Genomic DNA, 19,356 nt, shown 5'->3' with positions numbered 1-19,356 from the left:
ATAGTTTTATAGTTATTTCACAAAGGAAAGGGAGATTACTTTAGGACAGGGAACTGGTAACATTCCGGCTAATGAGGTACTGGGATTCTCATCAGTCCTAGGCAGCACTGCCAATAGTGAAGGATGATGGAGGTGTGTGCAATTTGATAACATTTGGAGAGCCCCAAGTTGCCGGCCTTCAGCTTCGTACAGAGGGACTGCAGGAAAAATATTTTTGTAAAGAACAAAGTATTGTGAGTGAAGAAGACAAGTGCAGACTGCACCTTTAAACGGCTCTGCTAAGCAAGGTAAGGAATGTGCTAAAGAGCAGCAGAGAGCCCTTGAAATACATATTCTGAGGAAACAGTGGTTAAGTCGAAGCACGAAGTCAGTGGGAAGGCCAGACCAAAATCCAGCACACAAGAATGGGAAAGTTTGGTGGAAGGGTTAGGAACAATGACTGGACTGCATGCATAAATACAAGAAATCTGATTTATGAAATGACTGATTGAGAGGGAGTGTCTTAAGGGAGTATAGTGGTCTCCAGAGGAGAAATTCTGGGTATAATTGAAAGGCTGTGCCATGGACTGGAATAGCTCTCCATCTTAACATTTGAGAAATGGGAAAACTTGAATGATAAAGGAGTTGAGAAAGCTGTCCAGTCAAACGGCAGGCAATTAAATTGGCTACAGGAAGCAGAGGAAGTACAGAACAAAGATGTACAAGGAGAAAACACACACATATACTGGGAGGCTGAATGAAGGATAGATTAGTCAAGATATTAGTAGATGGCATTCCAAAACACAAGGGGAGAGGGATGTGAAGAATAGAGCAGAGATGGATATGAAGGGTAGGAGAAGAGCTGCATCAATAGAAGGTTCACGGGACTAGCTAAACCTACAGGCTACTAGATATGGGATAACATTGGAACTCAAGTATAATACAGGAGGCTGATGGGCTCCTAGGCCATGTAAGGGAGGTGCTAGGGGTTAAACAAAAAACGGGCACCCCGTTTAACGACGAATCCGCATAGTGATGTTCCCCATACGCCCCATTTTCGCGCAGCTGATCGGTGGGGCTTCGGGATGATGGGAGAAAGCGCTTTCCCCCATCATCCCAAAGCCCCGCTGATCAGCTGGGCAAAAATGCCGGCAGGGGCTGTGGGAGGACCGCGGGGGAGCCCTCCCCCACGGTCCTCCCAAAGGCCCCATTTTCCCCCAGCTGATCAGCGGGGGCTTTGGAAGGACCGCGGGGGAGCCCTCCCCCACGTTCCTCCCAAAGGCCCCATTTTCCCCCAGCTGATCGGCGGGGGCTTTGGAAGGAACGTGGGGGAGGGCTCCCCCGCGGTCCTTCCAAAGCCCCCGCTGATCATCCCGAAGCCGGCATTTTTCCCAGCTGATCGGCGGGGCTTCGAGATGATGGGGGAAAGCCCTTCCCCCCATGATCCCGAAGCCCCGCCGATCAGCTGGGCGAAAATGCCGGCTGGGGCTTTGGGAGGACCGCGGGGGAGCCCTCCCCGCGGTCCTCCCAAAGCCCCAGCCGGCATTTTCGCCCAGCTGATCGGTGGGGCTTCGGGGTGATGGGGGGGAGCGCTCCCCCGCAGTCCTCCCAAAGGCCCCATTTTCACACAGCTGATCGGCGGTTCCAAAATGGCCGCCCGCTGTGTTGCCTCACTTTACAGGCACCGAAAATGGCCGCCCCTATGGAGGATTTTTGCATAAGGTGAGTTTTTAAGCCCATAGGAACTCATTAAACATCTTCTAATGCATTCCTATGGGCTTTTTTATTTCGCATAGAGACGAATCCGGATAGCGACGATTTTTCCGGAACGGCTTATCGTCGCTATGCGGGGCACCACTGTACTGTAAGAATTGTGTGTGTATATAAACAAGATCAAGATAAGTGCAGCACAGCAACTGCCAGCGATTGCCATGCTTGTATTCTTCAATCCTGTTCCCTGCTACATTCTCTTCCTTTCTTGGCAAAAAGTATCGTCTGGAAGGAGAAGGTGTAGCAACAAGTTGTGGGGGGGGGGGGAGGCAAGAATAAAGCACAGGTCCAAGAAAGATGACTGGCTCTATCTCTCTCTTTGCTAGGAAGAGTTTTTGAGGCTGACCAAGTGGACCGGTTAGAGAAGCTGGGGAGAAACCAAAGTCTTACAGAAAGGCATGAGGGTGGAGATCCATAACCAGGCAGGATTTCCAGACCGGAGGAGAAAACACCACTGAAGTGTAGGGGAGGGACGGGGGGGGGGGGGGACTGATGGTAGGCAAGGGGGAAACAAGAGAAGAAAAGAGATGGGTGAAAGGTCCATGGGGGTGGGAGGGAGAGGGGCAGGAAGGTCCACTTGATGCCCTAGCAATGGAGGGGGTGTGGGGAAAAATTCCCACAAAGGGGGGGCATCAATGGGGCAGACAGAAGAAGAGAGAGACCCAGTTTAAGATTAAGCTATACAACCCAATGGGGAATTTTCTGAAGCCAGAGTGAAAGGAAAACAGGCAGGGATGGAGGGAGGAACCAGCAGAGATGTGGGTGGGAAAGGCTAGCAGAAAAAGGACAGTAAACTGTACTTTCAATCTTTGGCTACCTATAAGCCCTGGGCTGTAGAGCCGGCTTGGGGACCGACAAAAGGAAGGGGTCCACCCCACCCATTAAAAAAAAAATTTAAAAGGGGGGGGGGAAGAGAGGCTCTCGAAGAGATGCGGGGCCCTGAGCGAGAGGCGAGCAGGCGCATAAATAAGGAAACCAAATAAATAAAGCAAGCAAGCCAATATAAAGCCATTCTGCTGCGAGGAGGTGCTCGTAGGGGGGTGGTGGTGTTGCCTAAAAGGCGATATATTTTGAGGTGACGGTCTCGGATGGGGGCCGCAGCGGGAAAGGGCCGGGCCGGCTGGCAAGAGATAGACGCGTGTCAGGGTCCGGCGTTCACACGAGCTGTGAGGGGCAGTTAAGCGGGGAGGGGAGGGGAAGAGGGGGTGAGGGTTCGACTCGACCCGTTCCCGAGCGGAGGGGCAGCAAGAGCCGAAAGCCTGGGTGGGGGGGAGAGAGAAGAGCTGAGGGGGGGGAGGCTACGGCCGACCCTGCCGAAATCCCGCCTGAGCCGCTTCCCACAGACCTCCTCCTCCGCCTCAGTCCGTCCCAGGGTCGGGAGTCGAGAGAGACGATTTACCCCGCGGGCTGTTGCGCCCCCATTGAGGGCCCGCCGCTGTCCGTGAGGGGGGCGAATCCGCTGGAGGGAGGGAGGGAACCAAGGCAGTCAAGTCAGCCCCCGAGACGGCCTGCTTCTTCCCGCCGCCGCCGCCGCCGCCTCAGCTCCTCCATCCCCGCGGAGGGGGCCGTCGCTCTCGCCTCCGCCCTCTGCCCCGCCCCGCCCCGCCTCCCCTTAGCAACGCTTGGCAACCACCGCGGCCCATCCCGTTTTCCCGATGACGGACGGTTCGGGCGGACCGGAAGTGCGGCGAGGAAGAGGCGCGCCCGCCCCGCCCCCTCCCTGCTCGGAGGGAGCCAACCAGCCACGCGCGTGCTGCGAGCGAGCGAGCGGAAAGGGCCAATCAGGAGCCGCGGTTCGGGGGGGCTCGTGCGCTGTCCGGCGAAGCAAAAATGGCGGGCCTGTAATCCTGGAGGAAGGTTGGGCGTCGGCGTGTGAAGGGAGAGACCGGGTCTCTTGGCGGGAAAGACGGCGGGTCTCTTGAGGGGAAGCGTCTTCGTAAGGGAGAGGCTGGGCCGAAATCGCAGGGGAAGGATAACCACCCGGTGAGCCTTCGTCGAAAGTGTGGAGGGGGAAAGGAGGGGACTCGGGGAGCGCCGGGATCGCGGGCTTTCAAGGTTATCGTTGAGCCGAGAAAATAAATGGCCAGGGAGGGAAATCTCGGGAAGGGAGGGGGTTTCCTCAAGGGAATGCTGCAATGGATTCTCTTTTTGAAATTTTTTAATTAAAGAAAAATAACTATTTTTCTTTTAAGTATTTTTTCTATTTCTATTTTTAAGTATTTTAAAAAGAAAAATAAGTATTTTCCTTTTTTGCTGTAATGTATTACTAGTATATGTTGTTTGAGGAGATGGACTTGATCCATGAAAGCGCCCATTATGTGTGTGTGTGTGTGTAATAGTTAATCTTTAAGGTGCCACCGCGTTTTTGTCTTTTCTGTTTGTTCACTTTTATTTCTATTAATTTTTTGGTTTTCATGTCGAGGCTTGCACAGACGAGCAAAGCTACAAGATACTCCCGTCTACAAAGGGCGCCTTCTGGCAGAGAAGCAAGGGAACCAGATTTCAGAAACTGACAACCACATCCATAGAAAGTGCCCTTGTGGAAGGAGTAGCCATGTTTTAAGTCTGAGGCTTAGAGCTGCCTTACAGTACCCCATCCTAGCTTAAAGCAGGTTACTTTCCCATGCCTTTAGCCTTTGCAAACAACAGAGAATTCAGTGTTTCTTAGCAGGTAGTAAATTATTTTTATTATGTCAAGGCAACACTGGTTAAGTTGTTGGTGTCTGTTCACACATGCATGCAAGCATCACATGTGCATGCAAATGTAAAAACTTACCTGTTTTGCATCATACAGAATAGAACATAAGCTGCCTTTTGCTCTGCCACCTAAAATGCTCAAATCTGTTTAATTTGTTTAAGATAGGTTTTAGCTAGGGACAGGGTTTTGTTCTGTTTTATGGTATTTATTGCTAGGTATTTGGTTTCATTTATTATAATGTGATTGTGAACCACCCAGAGTACATGACCTATGGAGTTGTATGCAAGCTAAAACAATGAATAAGATGGCCGTACTCCCTGGCATTGCCAGACAAAGGTTGATGAGCAGTCTTCTCTATGTGCATGTTGTTACACACTCCACCTGTGTTCAGAACTCTGTGCCCAGGGTTCACAATCTCTGGGACACCTATACCTTCACTTATAGGCCCTTGCCCCATGCCCTGTAATACATATAATTTTTGCTTATGCCCTTGAGAAGTAATCTCATTGACCAGTATTCTCTTGGATTTACCTGCAAGTCGTACTCTACCTTTTCAAGAGTGCCTGTCTCATGTTTGATTGTGTACTAATTATATAACCTATTTCACAGTGGCCATTTAGGGGTGGGGGGAAGAAAGCTGGCAGTTGGCATTCAGTACATAATGAATCAAACAGAATACTAGATGTTGTTTCTTATGCTGGCAGTGCTTATCAGGAGACATTTTATTTGTGGGAGGGCCTGTGTAAATGAACAATGTGTTGGACTATGTCTGAGGAGGTGTGGGTTCAAATCCTTGATTGGCCATGGAAACTTGCAGGGAGGTGGCATTGGTAAAAAAAAACTACTTAAATATCTTTCACACCTTTTTGCCCTAGAACAGAGGCTGGGAGCCTGTGGCTCTCCAGATGTGGTTTACAGTTTTCATAATTTCTGGCCATTGGCCATAATGGTTCAGGCTGATGAGAGTTGAGGTCACAATACATTGAGAGCTAGAAGAATTTATGTGTACGTAGGCATTTCTTTAACAGTATTTGTATACAGGTCAAGACACTAAGCACTGAGTTCATTGGCTTTTAGTCGGATCTACATTCTTCCTCTTGTTTTGATGAAATGTCTGGACCTTTACGCTTAACGTAGAACTACGCCTGGGAACGGAGAAATTAAAATATAAAATTTCGGGCTCAATTTTGTGTTGCCTTCATTAAAAACCATGGGCCGCAAATCTTTGTAGATGCTGTCATGGTATACTCTGGTGATCTGGCTAGTTTTAAAATAAAGTGTGACTGAATGTTAGGGAGTGGGGTGCACAAGCAGATGCACACAGGCATCTGATGAGCCACAGTATGCTGGATTAGACCTCTCGGCTGAATAAGCAAAACCCTTACTAAATTCTTGAGGAATTTTTTTCAGAAAAGAGCTATATTTCAGGACATAATTTAGGGGGACAAGACTTGTCATTCTTTGGCCAAACGTAATGTCCCATGATATTTCCAAGCTGGACCTCCTATTTTAGAGTGTAAATGTATAATGTACGTACCACCGTATTTTTCAATCTATAAGACACTATTTTTCCTAAAATCATTGCCCTAAAAATTGAGGGCCATCTTTTACACAGAAGTAAGCTGAGACAGCTGAGGAGAGAACAAAACAGCACATACCTTGCCTCTGTAAACAGGCTTCTTTCAGCAACGAGATTTAGTTTCCTACAGTCAGGAGACTTAGCTTCTTCCAGTCATGAGCCTTATGGAACTGAAATCAGCTGATACTGATGCTGAACAAACCAATTGAACACACCTCCTTGGAGGTGGAGCCTGTAGGCTGAAGATTCAAAAGGGACAAAATGTCCGACATTCTGAGCCCAGGGGCTGAATCCTCAAGGCTAGGTTTTCTTAATTTTTGGACTAGAAAATGGGGGGGGGGGGGAGGCGTCTTATAAATGGGGGCATGTTATAAATGGAAAAATACAGTTTTTAAGTGCTTACAAGTGGGTACTATTCAGCTCTGTATGACAGGGCCACCAGCATTCAGCTTGCAGGCAGAGTGCAGCCCTACCCATTTGAAAGTACTTTTTGGTATTTCAAAGGTGTTTGGGAACAGTAGTTTTCACTTTAAGGGGTCAGGGAAGCCAGATCCCCAAAACAACAGGAACTAAATAGCCAAACTCAACCATTTCTGGGCCAAGCCCCCTAAGATCAACCACTCTTTCTCATATATACATGAGAGAGAGAGCTCTCTACCTCTCAGAGAGTTGGATTCCCTACCTATAGCTTACCTATGGACTAGGGTGTTGGCAAGGAGGAGGAGGACGACGATGCCCTTGAGGCTGCAGGTGTCGCCATGGCAGGAATTAGATTTGAAGAGGGAGAGACAGGAAAGGCGTGCTGCTTGGATGCTGTGGATTGGGAAGAGTGTGACATTCAGGAAGTGCTGCCACCACTGGAGAAGTTAAAAGACTGGGTGGGAGATGGGCCGCAGACATGATCCTAAGGCTAGCTGCTCGTGCCATTAGAGGAAGCTGATGGATCTGTCGGTACCAGGCAAGCATTATGAGGCCTGATGGCTCCATAACCGGTGGCAGGCTCGCCATTGGTGGAGGAAGAACCCAGGGCAAGCTGCCTCACCAGAGAATCCCCAGTCAGCCCCCTTCCTGGTTCTGAGGTCGGCCTCCTGCTTCTCCCCACCTTGCTACATGGGTGACACCAGACAGGTCTTCATAAAGTTCTTCCTTCCATCTCGGGACAGCTATGAGGCAGGACTCCATTCCTACCAGTAAGAGACATTACAGAGGCACTGACCCAAACACTGATAGCGTGAAGTCAATTTCCCTGGCGTCCTGAATTACCCATTTTATGTTTGACTCCATTTTATGTTGGCCTTTTAAAAGTTCTGTTGTTTAATAAAAGAGCCTGTTTGAGCAATTACTCCCAGTGTTGTCATGACAGGGGTATATGTGGGAAAACTGAAATATGCAATATACTTACTTTCATAACAAACGTAAATTTGTTTTACCCTTTTGGCAATATGAGATTAATTTATTGTTTACCATTTAAAACTTTACTGTTTTGTCATATTTATGATGTACAAGACTATAAAAGCTTTGCACAAGCAAAAACTATGAATATGACCTATAAACTACCCTCCCTGATTATATAGTGGTACCTCGCAAGACGGTTACCCCTCAAAACCCCTTTCCTATGGCCAATCTTCGCTATACGACGATTCTTCCCCATTGGAACGCATTAAACAGGTTTCAGTGCATTCCAATGGGGAAATGCTTTTCGCTAGACGATGATTTTGCTAAACAGATTTCAGTGGAACTGATTATCATTGTCTAGCGAGGCACCACTGTACCCATTTCTCCTTTTCTTAGCCAAGAAACAGGAAAAAATCATTTTGTACTAAATTTGATACAATATTATTTGAACAGAAACAGTATTGACTACTGTGACTGCATCCATCAACCCAGAACAAAGATGAGTAGAATCGGCAATGCAGTGCCATTCACACACCTTATGTTGGTTTTTTTTTGAGTGGAAGGATCAGCTGGCAGGTGATATTGTCACTTAGGTGACAATCCAGAGGATGCTAATCTGCAGGTAAATTTAAGTACTTTTGCCCAGCTCTTCCTGGAAGAATTTTACTATATGTTATGCAGGATGGTCAAAACAAAGGCAGTGCAAAAGGATTCCCGTTTTCAAGCTGTCTTTTTGCCTGAGTGGCAGTGATAATCAGGGCATTTGATTTTAATGGCTTCACAAACTCTTGTGCCTGGGTCACTAACATTCCTGTTTCACTAAGTTATAATTGTTTCAAATTTATTCTGTCTAGTATTCTTTCCTGTGCATTCAACACATGCTTATCTGAAATAATAATTTCCACATTTTTCTTTCCCAATGATCCAGGGACTAAAAATGATAAGAGAAAGTTTTCAGGAATCTGGTTTTAAAAACATACTTAATGATGCAAGAAGACAGGATTTGGAGAAGAAGTTTGAGCAGCTTCCCAATGCAGATAAGTGAGTGACGCTTTGCAAAGATTTGAATTTCAGCATTATTTATTCTTCAGTTTCCATTTCTAAACCATTCATAAAATTGCAAAATGGGGCATGTTGTAAATAGTTTATCCACAAGGATAAGTATTAGAACTCTGAGACATATTCCATAGAAACACAGCAAACGTCTGCCCAAACTCAGTGTGGCTTTGAATACACACTTTTTTATCTCGGTTCATAAAAATGAGAGTGTTGTTGCTCAGAGAGGGGAATCCCAAAGCATTTTGTGTGGTAAGTGCTATTAAAATCTGCCAGTAAAATCTTAAAGTCACTATCCAGGTATGTTTAATACACTAAACCTGTAGTTGTTGTGCCCTTCACATAATACTTAAATCAGGGAGCAGGAGGGACTGCCAGAATGAGTTGAAGTACAGACTGCCTTCTTGTGAGAAAGAGGCGATTTCTGCAACCTTGGGAGGGACAATTGCATCTAGTATTTTTGAGGATCCTCTCAGAACTGGTCACTCCTGTCTTATTTTGGGCAAACTTAGTTTTGGCAGCTTGACTCTAGATGCTTTTGAGGAAGTAAATTATCAAGAACTATTTAAATCTAGCTTGGGCTTAAGTACGACACTGAAAATGCTTTGGTTGCTGTGATAGATAATATTTGTTTGGGGAAAGACAAGTGGCAACATTTAATTATTACTGGCACTGTTAGATCTCTGAGGTTTTTGATGCCACTGACCAATGGTCTTTTCTGGGTCAACTGTCAGATGTGTGTTGAAGGCATGGTGACATATGTTATGCTTGCACCCGATTGATTTCAGAGAGCTGCATTCGTGAATTTTTCTTGTCCCTTTCCCCCAATATTTACTTGAGCTGGGGAGGAATTCAAGAGCTACATGGAAAGCTACCTTATACTGAAACAGGCCATTAGTTATTTTAGCCGGTAATATCAGCTTTGACAGACAATACTTTTATTCATTGTCGAAGATTATTTTTTTGCCTCTAGCTGAAGTCTGAAATACAAGCCCAACCTTGCTCACTTTTAAAAATCAGATGAGGTTGGGAACATTCAGAGTGTTTAGTATAAGACTCACTAGGATCTGCTACCCTATATAGTTGTTAGCATTGAATGTGTGTGTGTGTGTGTGTGTGTGTGTGTGTGTGTGTGTGTGTGTGAGAGAGAGAGAGAGAGAGAGAGAGAGAGATAACAATGCTGAATGAGGTAATCAGGATAATGAAGTGACATTGATGACACGCATGTCAAATACCGTTTGTTAGACTAGCTGTGCTAGAGTTGGGAAGCATGGGATGAGGGCTAGTAAGCTGAATCCTGATTACAGTGGGGTCTTGACTTAAGAACGGCTCGAGTTAAGAACATTTTGACTTAAGAACCACTCTCATAGGAAAATATTGACTTGACTTACATACTTAGATTTGAGTTAAGAACTGAAAAAAACCACGTGGGAGGCAGGGAAAGTGCAAAATTTGAACTTTCTGTTAACTGTTGGCCAGTGAAAAGGGTGCCTGTCTGTTTCCTCACTCCTCCCAGCATTTAGAGAGTGGATTGGGAGACAGTCTTCGGACTGCCTGGTACTGTACTGCCTGGACTGTATTTTCCCTGCCTTCCCTGAACCTTTCTTGACCTAAGAAAAAAAGAAACAAAATATCTCCCTCTAGTGGTCGAAGGCGGAATAGCAGCTTCCCATTAGTTTCTATGGACGGAAAAGAGCAGATACGGATCAAATGGTTCTCAGTGCATTCCTATGGGAAATGCAGATTTGACCTGAGAACTTTTTGACTTGAGAACCGCCTTCCAATACGGATTAAGTTCTCAAGTCAAGACCCCACTGTATAGATCTTGAATGCAGGTGGATTTCACGTTACAGGCCTTGGATATGCAACCTGTCTTAAAGGACAATTGTGTATCTTGGGAGTACTCCTGGATCCACCATTGCTAATCAAATTTCAAATGGCTAGGAGTAGATCTTCTGATTCATTTGGCTTCAGAGGTACATAGGTCAGCCACAGTAGTTTATGTTCTGGTAACTTCTCAGTTAGATTTCTATAATGCATAAAATGTGTAACTGTCCTTAATGACAATACCAAGGCTTTGGCTAGCATTAATACCTGAGGCACATGTCAGTCAGAGCGCACATTAGTAAGTCTGATAACTAGGCAGAATCTTAAATGTCTTTTCTTTCCAACAGGTATGTATTTCAACATGGACCTGTCATCCTTTCAGTAAATTCGTCTTTCTGTGGCTTGCTATCAAATACTTTATTCAGGCGTGTCCTGCATGTTACCCAGGGTCGTTTTTCATCCACTTTACCAATGGTGTTTATACCACTCATCTCAACAATGGTAACATATGAAGCTGCCGTGCGGCAGCCTTTAATGGAAGGTATGTTTTTTTGCATCCATTCAAATCCTCTTTCAGATGTCTGTAATAATAATCCATCATGCTGTACTTGACAGTTCAGTGCCCGCAACCTGATGTGGTTTTGATTGCAACTCCCAATCCCCATTCAGCTATACTGGCATAGGGCTAATGCAAATCAGAGGCTAACACATGACACTTGAGTACCTACTCCTGAAGGATTAATAGAAGTATTAATATCAATACTTGTCCTAGTCCTTTTAGCATCCCAGGTCTACTTAGTTGCAGAACTGACACTGAAATTTTATGACACTATCCCTTGAAGAATTACAAACAACTGTGTTTTCAATCACTTGCAATGCAGTTTTTTAATAAGCCAAAAAAAAAAGCTGAGAAAAAATTGTCCAAAGATTTTGCATTTTCTCATTGCTATCCTTTATCTCAGGCACTGTGATGTGCTGTCATGTTTTGGTGAGCCACAACATGAAGAAATAGACGTAGCATATTCCTTTTGGCAACAACATGGCCCAAAAGGTCAGTGAAATTCTCAGTCAGTTCAGGACACACATTTTAATAGTACTGATAACTTGGAATATATAATTTCCATAGAGTCATAAAATATGACAGAATTCAGTTTTTGTCTGCCTAGATAGGAGCTGAAATGGCCACAGTAGCTTATCTCCAAACTAATGTCTTTATTCTAATTTGGTTAACTGAGTTATCATTACTACTATCTTTTTCAGTACTTCTTTCCAAGACAGCTGAAATTTTTGATGAATCAATATTTACAAAATAAAATCAGAGTACACCTTGTTCTGCTGCTCTTAAATACAGAACAGAACCTAAGGGCTTTCAAATACTCAACGTTGATGTTGGCCACTTTACCTACTAGAAGATGTTGTATGGACCATACTTTCTTTGCAAGGGTAACACTTTTGAAATTTTCCTGCCGGCCAAGGAACAATTAACTCCTCATATTTGAGGAGGAGCTATGCTACTTTGGTCCTCTGAATTCCAAAAAGCAGTAGATATGCCCAATCTATCAGCTTTATTTGTTGGCGCATTCCTGTCCTCGTAGGGCAGATTTAGTCATCTTTGGGGAAACACAAGAAACAATGGAAGTGATATGTATCATGGCAGTACTTCTACAGCATATACTTATTTTAACATTTTATCCATATTATGAAATTTAATTTTAAAATACTGTCATTTTAGCCTCCAATAATGAAGTTGCAGTTTAATTTTCATCATGCTATGGGTGGTTAAAGTTCCACTCGAAAATGATTTTAAGCCACAAATGCTTATCCTAACCCACTTCTGTCTATTTCTTTTTCTTTTACAGGTGACCTAAATTGTTCAATTTGTGCTTTTATCCGAGGCGGCTTAACTGGAGCTCTTGTCGGTTGTTTGCATCCTGTTCTTATAGCTTTACCACTGAATGCATGTCTTGCGGCAAGGTATGTTTTAATCCAGTACTTAGTGACCAATATTGCATCCTTGAACTACCTTAACTCAAATTGTTGAATTGTAATTGTTTCAGTTTATTCATAAAATCAGAGTAGAAAAGAGGCATGCTATAGCTACATCCTTCAGTGCAAAAAAAGCCTCCAGCTGTTTGAAAGCTTTTGGGGGGAGAGCAGAGTAATCAGGGGTGGGAACTGTTTATTTGTGACCATGAATTTACCAAAATAATCCATTGGCATGGCATGGCTGTGTGTAACTGAGGGCAAAGAGAACCTGAACAGACTTTACAGCATTACATAATCTTACTTGGTGTTACACCATCCACTTTCATATATGCATGCACATGTAATATTAAGAATTTAGGGGTCAGTACAGAAGTGCTATGGACAGTTGAATAATGTTTAACTATGCAAGAAAACAGACTGAAGGCGACAGATTTCCTGCTGCAGTTGAAAATAAATGGCTAATCTAAAACGCAAATGAAAGAGGTTTTGTTTGGGTTTTTTTTTTAAAGTATTACAGTAGGACTACAGTATCTGCAGGGTCAGAAAGACCAGCAGTCGTAAGACTGAATCCACGCAACAGAGTGAGCTCCCGTCGCTTTGTCCCAGCTCCTCACCAGCCTAGCAGTTCGAAAGCATGTAAATGCGAGTAGATAAATAGGTACCATCTCGGTGGGAAGGTAAACAGCATTCCAGGTCTGAGTTGTGCTGGCCACGTGACAACGGAAATTGCCTTCGGACAAACGCTGGCTCTACGGCTTGGAAACGGGGATGAGCACGGCGCCCTAGAGTCGAACACGACTGACTAAAATGTCAAGGGGAACCTTTACCTTTTTAGAGTATCTGAAGATTGGTTCCAGGCCCACCCCCATGGCAGAAAACACAGATATAGAAACTTATATATAGCATAGTTTGTGGTTACCTCTAGCAGGCAAAGAATTTTCTCTTCAAGCAAGCTTTCCCTGAATGAATGTCTGCTGAGTAGGATTTTTTAAATAGTTGTAGCTTACTGCATTGTACGGGCCCTTCAGTGTTGCTTACATTTTTTGGGTATTGTATTCATTGACCATTTTAGTATTTTATATATATTGTTGCTAACTTAAATATTGTATTTTATTTGTTGTAAGCCACCTTGGGTCTTTTTTTGAGAAAGGCAGGTTTAAAAATATTTTAAATAAATAAATAGTGGCCAGTTCTGGTAATACACACTGGAAACATATTTTGGGGGAGGTAGTTATTTAATATTTTCAGGAAGCAGATAAGTGAAATTGTGGGTACTGATCCTGCAGATACAACAGCCCTATTGTAAGTCAACTGTGGCGTTTTTATTTGCAAAAATCTACATCAGCCTGTAGAGTTAATCCAGTATATTCTGTTAAAAATCAGATCTCTAGATTATAGAACACAGAATACTCTTTTGCTTCTTGTCTTTTATCAAACAACTCAAATTAGTCCTCTTTTACCAATATTATGTTATGGTTACACTTATGCTTTAACTAACAACCATGCACCTAATTCTTCAGCTACAATATTAACGTCAACACTTCTTTACATAGCCTACGTCCATCTTCCAGCAGTCAGCACACTAACAGTTCAAGGTTTTTTTTGTAGTATACTACTATGCTAACTGCTCTATGCAGCAGAGCACAGCAGCCACAACTTTAAAATTGTAATATATTATACTACTTATTCTTCCTGCCTTTAGGTATAATACATCCCCCATGCCAAGTAAAGAAAACATGCTGAAATATTGGAAGGGAGTTTGTTATCCAGTTCTGAAAAAGATGAGATTCGCTATTCTTCTGCAGTTTGCACTTGGTGCATATCTGGGCTCACGACAACATGCAATATATCTGAAGATGCTGAAGATGCCTGGACTTAAAGATCCTGAAGAACTGGGCGATTAAAATGTCTGCTGTAATTTTTGTGGGTTTTTCTTTTCTTTTCCTCACTTGCCTTGTTTGTTGATGTCTTAACAATATTAGTCTATGCCATCTGCAACAATTTCAGGTCAGTTAGCTGACTACTTAACTAGACCTAGGAATGGTTGGCATATTCATTTGTGAATTTGGCTAACCAAAAGAACTACAGTGGGGTCTCGACTTACGAACGGCTCGACATACGAACGTTTCGACTGACGAACCACTCTCATAGGAGTATATGGACTCGACTTACAAACTTAGATTAGAGTTACGAACTCTTTTTTCCCTTTTTTTTTAAAGCTAAGTCATCTTACATTAAAAGGAAAAAAGAAAAATATCCCCCTCTAGTGGCATAAGGCGGAATAGCAGCTTCCCATTAGTTTCTATGGACGAAAAGAGCAGATATGGATTAAATGGTTTTCAATGCATTCCTATGGGAAATGCAGATTCGACTTAAGAACTTTTCGACCTGAGAACTGCCTTCCAATACGGATTAAGTTCGTAAGTCGAGACCCCACTGTACTGGATAGCTGTGCGATTTAGGTATCTGGCTGTGGTGCCAAAGTTTGGGCGTTTGATTCCTTCCTGTGCCTCGACAGGATTACAGGGGCTGCACTCAATGATCGATAGACTCCCTTTCTAGCTTTGCTGTTCTAAAAAGGATGATGAGACCAAAAACCATTGTTCCCATCTACCCACATACAGACAGGAATGAAGTTACTGGAGTCTCATGATGGACGTTTGAGTCAAATGTACCAGAATAACTAATGGCAAAAAGCAATGGCTGAAGTCCTCTTGCAGCAGCAAATTTCCATCAGTTAAAGGTGATTCTAGAGTGTACACAACCTGTACACATGCGATTAAGGTACCTCTAAACAAGGTTATCTAAATCAATCTCCAAAGATTTTCACAACCAGCAAGTTCCTTGCCTTTCACACCTTTGTTTTCCATTTATTCTTACTTCGAATGATTGGCTGTAAAAGTCTGTACTTATCACTTGTCATTAAATAACTGAAGTATTCTAAACATGCATTTCAGGCATTTTATGATTTCTTAATCTTTATCCATTTGCCTTAGTACTTCCAGGGTCACCCTTGTTATCCAAGAAATCGCTATCCTGCAATAAATCCACATTTCAAACAGTCCTATCTTTTTAAAAAGAGTATCATGTGTTAAAAGCAAGAGGAATAAAAATCTTTGAAATAAATTATTTTAAAATTTAGATTGGATTTTCTGTTTAGTTTTCTAAGTGATGTGGTGACGGTTTTAAATTAAAATGTGTTCTTCCGCAAAGATCTCATTAAGGAATAAGAGTTATAAATTATAATTCAGTGATTGAAATCCGGTTGCTTAAGTGTAAGTAGGCCCACTGAATCAATGGGGACTGTGTAAGTGAACTCCAGAAGTTCCATGAATTTGGTGAGCCTGCTCTAGTTATGACTTACCATGCCAAGCAACAGGATTTCAACCTTCATGTATTAAATTTCATCTGATTTTACAGCAAAGCCTAATGCAAGTTTTTAATGGCAGTTATGGCATGATAGATTTAAAGAGTGACATACTATTACTGCCTCCAGTGAGCTTCCACAATCAAGCAGAAATCCAAAGCCTTAATCCATCACTCTGTCTAATGTATCAAATTCCTTCTGAATCTATAGTTTTATATATAAGGTCTTTCTTGGATTGGGCCTCAATTTTACAGGGTGCCACAGGCTTCAAATGACTCCCCCCCCCCTTTCTCTCCAAGTACTCAGTGTAGTGATGGAATTTTTCAAGATTCCAGGACTCCCAATTATATAATTTGGTGGGAACTCCTCCAGGCTGAATTGTGGGACTGGGAGTCCTCAAACCAGCAGGAAGCACAATAGCCCCTCGTCTCTATGCCATTCCTACAGTGCTTTTTCAACTGTTCGGAAAAGTTCCCCACTGCACTGCTGGAGTTGTGAAGATTCAGTGCAACTTCTAAAGGTACAAGGGGCAACAAGTCCAGATGAGTGCACGGAGGCAATCTCCACTGGGACTCATTCACCCATATACCTCTGCAAATTGCAGGGAATCCTCACTGAATAGCAGGGCATTTTTCTAATGGTTCAAATAACTATTATGGGAACAGCATGGAGCTCACAGGGCTGCTCTCTTTTCTGCTGGTATGAATCAGTTCTTGAATTCCAAAAAACCCACCCCTGGTTCTCAAACCTAGTACTCAATCTAGAATACCATTAAATTGTAGTTTTCAAACTGGATTTGTGCCTGCATAGGGAAATAAGACCTAAAACTGCAATTTAGTTACGCTGCTTATGGCTGATGACATCATCAGCCATGGCAGTTTTGTTTGGAAATAAAACATTTCTGACACCACCGCTGCCAAGGCTCCCACAGAATCTCTTTCATCACTGGGGGCCATGCGATGGGATGACTATCAGTGGCAGTGATGTTAGGTCATTAACTGCTCCTCTCATCCTGTGGCCACCAATAGCTTTCCCAAAACCAAAAAGATTCCGCAGAGGCCCAAACTTTACTTGTTAATTCATTAACTTTGTAATTCAGAGAAGCTATGCCGTGCAGGGACACCCAAGATGGACAGGTCATAGTGGAGAGTTCTGACTAAACACTATCTACCTGGACCAGGTAGGTGGGGCTCGTCAGCCATGGAAGGCAGCCCATCTAGGAGAAGGAAAAATAAGATGGTTTAAAAATAAGATTTCAAACCTCCACTGCCTTGTGGCTATATCCACTGATGAAAAAGGCTTCAGGAGTAAACCTTGTGGCAAAATCTGGAGCCGGAGTCCCATGTCATTCTGGCAACTCCTGCGACATCGCTGGAACCAGTTGTATTGGCTCTTGCCTCTCCACTGGACTATTTCGGCTACATGGAGAGGGGGGATTTGCTACTTGGGTAACAGCCTATCCTCCATATTATTCTACCCAGGCTTCCTGCTCTGGAGAGGACATTGTATGAGCGTGTTACCATGGTCTTTCGAGACTGAAGGATGCCTAAGAAGTAGTGCTATATTTTATCTATTCTGCTTGTTAATTATAGCTCCATCAGCAGCAAGTGCTCTAAAAATGTTTTCGTTCTACAAACTATACATGGTTTTCTAGACATCATGAACTGCCTTACACAGTTACAGGAGTAATTTATAGAAGGCAAATTCAGTTGTAACTAATGATTTTCTCTGCAGTAAGTCTAACCTATCCCTCCCCCTCTATTTACACATGCACAACATTTAAAGCCCCACAATAAATACAGTGGGGTCTCTACTTAAGAACTTAATCCGTATTGGAAGGTGGTTCTCAAGTTGAAACGTTCTTATGTTGAATCTGCATTTCCCATAGGAATGCATTGAAAACCATTTAATCCGTATCTGCTCTTTTCCGTCCATAGAAACTACTGTGGAACCTCTACTTAAGAACTTAATCCGTTTTGGAATGGTGTTCTTAAATTGAAACATTCTTAAGTTGAAGCAAAATTTCCCATAGGAATGGACTGAAAACCAATTAATCCGTTCTGGCTGTTTTTTTGTTATGTAGAGGTGCGTTCGTACATTGAAGCATTAGTTCCCATAGGAACTAATGCAAAGCTGGTTAATACGTACTCTATCACTAGGGGAAGAATTTTTTTTTAAACCTAAGATGACCTAAGGTTAAAAAAAGAGCAGGAAAGTTTTTTTTCCTGTTCTTATCTTGGATTTCTGTTCTCAAGTAGAAGCAAAATTTAGCAAATGGAGCTGTTCTTAAGTTGGATTGTTCTTAAGTAGGGACGTTCTTAAGTAGAGACCCCACTGTACAGTGGTGCCCTGCTTGACGATTACCTCGTTAGACGAAATCGCTTGACTAGTTTTTTGCGATCGCAAAACGATGATTGAATGGGGTATTTTCGTTTGACGATCGGTTCCCTGCTTCGGGAACCGATTTTTACGCATAACGACGATCAAAACAGCTGATCCTCGGGTTTTCGAAATGGCCACCCACTGTGCAAAATGGCTCCCTGCTGTGTTTTAGGACAGATTCCTCGCATTACAGGCACCGGAAAATGGCCGCCCTATGGAGGATCCTCCCTGGACGCTGAGGTATTTCGCCCACTGGAATGCATTAACCGGGTTTTAATGCATTTCAATGGGCTTTTTACTTTCGCTTGACGATGATTTCATTCTACAGCGATTTTGCTGGAATGGATCATCCTCGTCAAGCGAGGCACCACTGTACTGGAAACTGAGCGTATCAAACAGAAACTTTACATGGCCTTTCCTCATGTCTCTCCTACTTAAAGAGTATTAACTGCTACAAACCAGTTTCTACAGAAGCAACAGTCACTCCTCAAACCAGTAAATCTATCAACTGAGTAGCATACAGCAAGATTTACATTATGCCTGATTATAAAGACAGTAGTCATAATTGTACTAAAAGGTGATTTCCTAGTTTGCAATGGGAAATAACTATAAACCTCTTCCAATGGAAGAAAATACATGTTATCCACTGGGATCAACAATATTGAGCAGACATTTGTCCACAACCACCTTCCAAAGCATCAGAATGGAAGCAAAATCCCCAAAACATGTCAGTAGGAACTGAACAAAGTGGGTGCAGAATGCTAATTTGTTCTTGCTAGGAGGAAGACTAAAAGGAATAAGATGGAGTTGGTGGAAGATTAAACAAACACTCCATGCTTTAAAATTTTATTTTGGAATTTGCCTCGGGAATAAAATAACTCCTCAGATCTTCTGGTCAAGTACCCTTTAAATTTACATCACAATCTTATGCATCTCAACTGAAGTATGGTATTTTCATTTCCTAAACAACAATGCAACTCAAAACTGATCCATTGTAAACAGGTCTCACAAACTCAAAGGATCTAGTTTTTCACAACAGAAAACAAACTCAAAGGATCTAGTTTTTCACAGCAGAAAAATTACAGTGGGGCCTCGCATACTGAACGCACCGTATAACAACGAATTCGCATAGCGATCCCTTCTCCGGGATCGCTAATGCGGAGGCATAGCGTCCGTCCATATGGAGAAAACTCGCTTACCAAAGGGTGCCAGGAAGGAGCCGCCGCCGCCGCGAGAGTGATGCGGGGCCACGCTGGCTGGGAAGAGGAAGGCAGGCTGCAAGGCAGGCAGGCGAAGGGAGGGAAGCCGCGCGTTCTC

At 43.4% G+C, this 19,356-nt stretch overlaps 2 protein-coding genes across 10 annotated transcripts in view; one reads left to right on the top strand and one right to left on the bottom strand.

The window, feature by feature from the left end:
- Positions 1–3,287, bottom strand: part of DLG2 (discs large MAGUK scaffold protein 2) — a 1,097,443-nt gene extending 1,094,156 nt beyond the window's left edge. For 8 of the 9 annotated variants that reach the window (XM_078390148.1, XM_078390151.1, XM_078390152.1 and 5 more), the window contains exon 1: positions 3,149–3,287. The gene's annotated coding sequence lies outside the window, so the exon portion shown is untranslated. Of the gene's footprint in view, positions 1–3,094 lie in introns of all 9 variants that reach the window. The other variant, XM_078390149.1, reaches the window with a different exon arrangement.
- A 259-nt stretch (positions 3,288–3,546) lies between these two features.
- LOC110088933 (transmembrane protein 126A) lies at positions 3,547–14,208 on the top strand. Its single transcript, XM_020811576.3, has 5 exons — positions 3,547–3,732; positions 8,350–8,462; positions 10,652–10,845; positions 12,164–12,278; positions 13,993–14,208. Exons 2-5 carry the CDS (start codon positions 8,359–8,361, stop codon positions 14,192–14,194), a joined length of 615 nt encoding a protein of 204 aa, XP_020667235.2. The 5' UTR covers positions 3,547–3,732; positions 8,350–8,358; the 3' UTR covers positions 14,195–14,208.
- The last annotated feature ends 5,148 nt before the right edge of the window (positions 14,209–19,356 follow it).

Source organism: Pogona vitticeps, chromosome 3, assembly GCF_051106095.1.
Source record: "Pogona vitticeps strain Pit_001003342236 chromosome 3, PviZW2.1, whole genome shotgun sequence".
In the NCBI taxonomy this organism is placed as follows: Eukaryota; Metazoa; Chordata; class Lepidosauria; order Squamata; family Agamidae; genus Pogona; species Pogona vitticeps.
The sequence above is the reverse complement of the archived record's forward strand: the minus strand, read 5'-3'. Positions and strand labels throughout refer to the sequence as shown.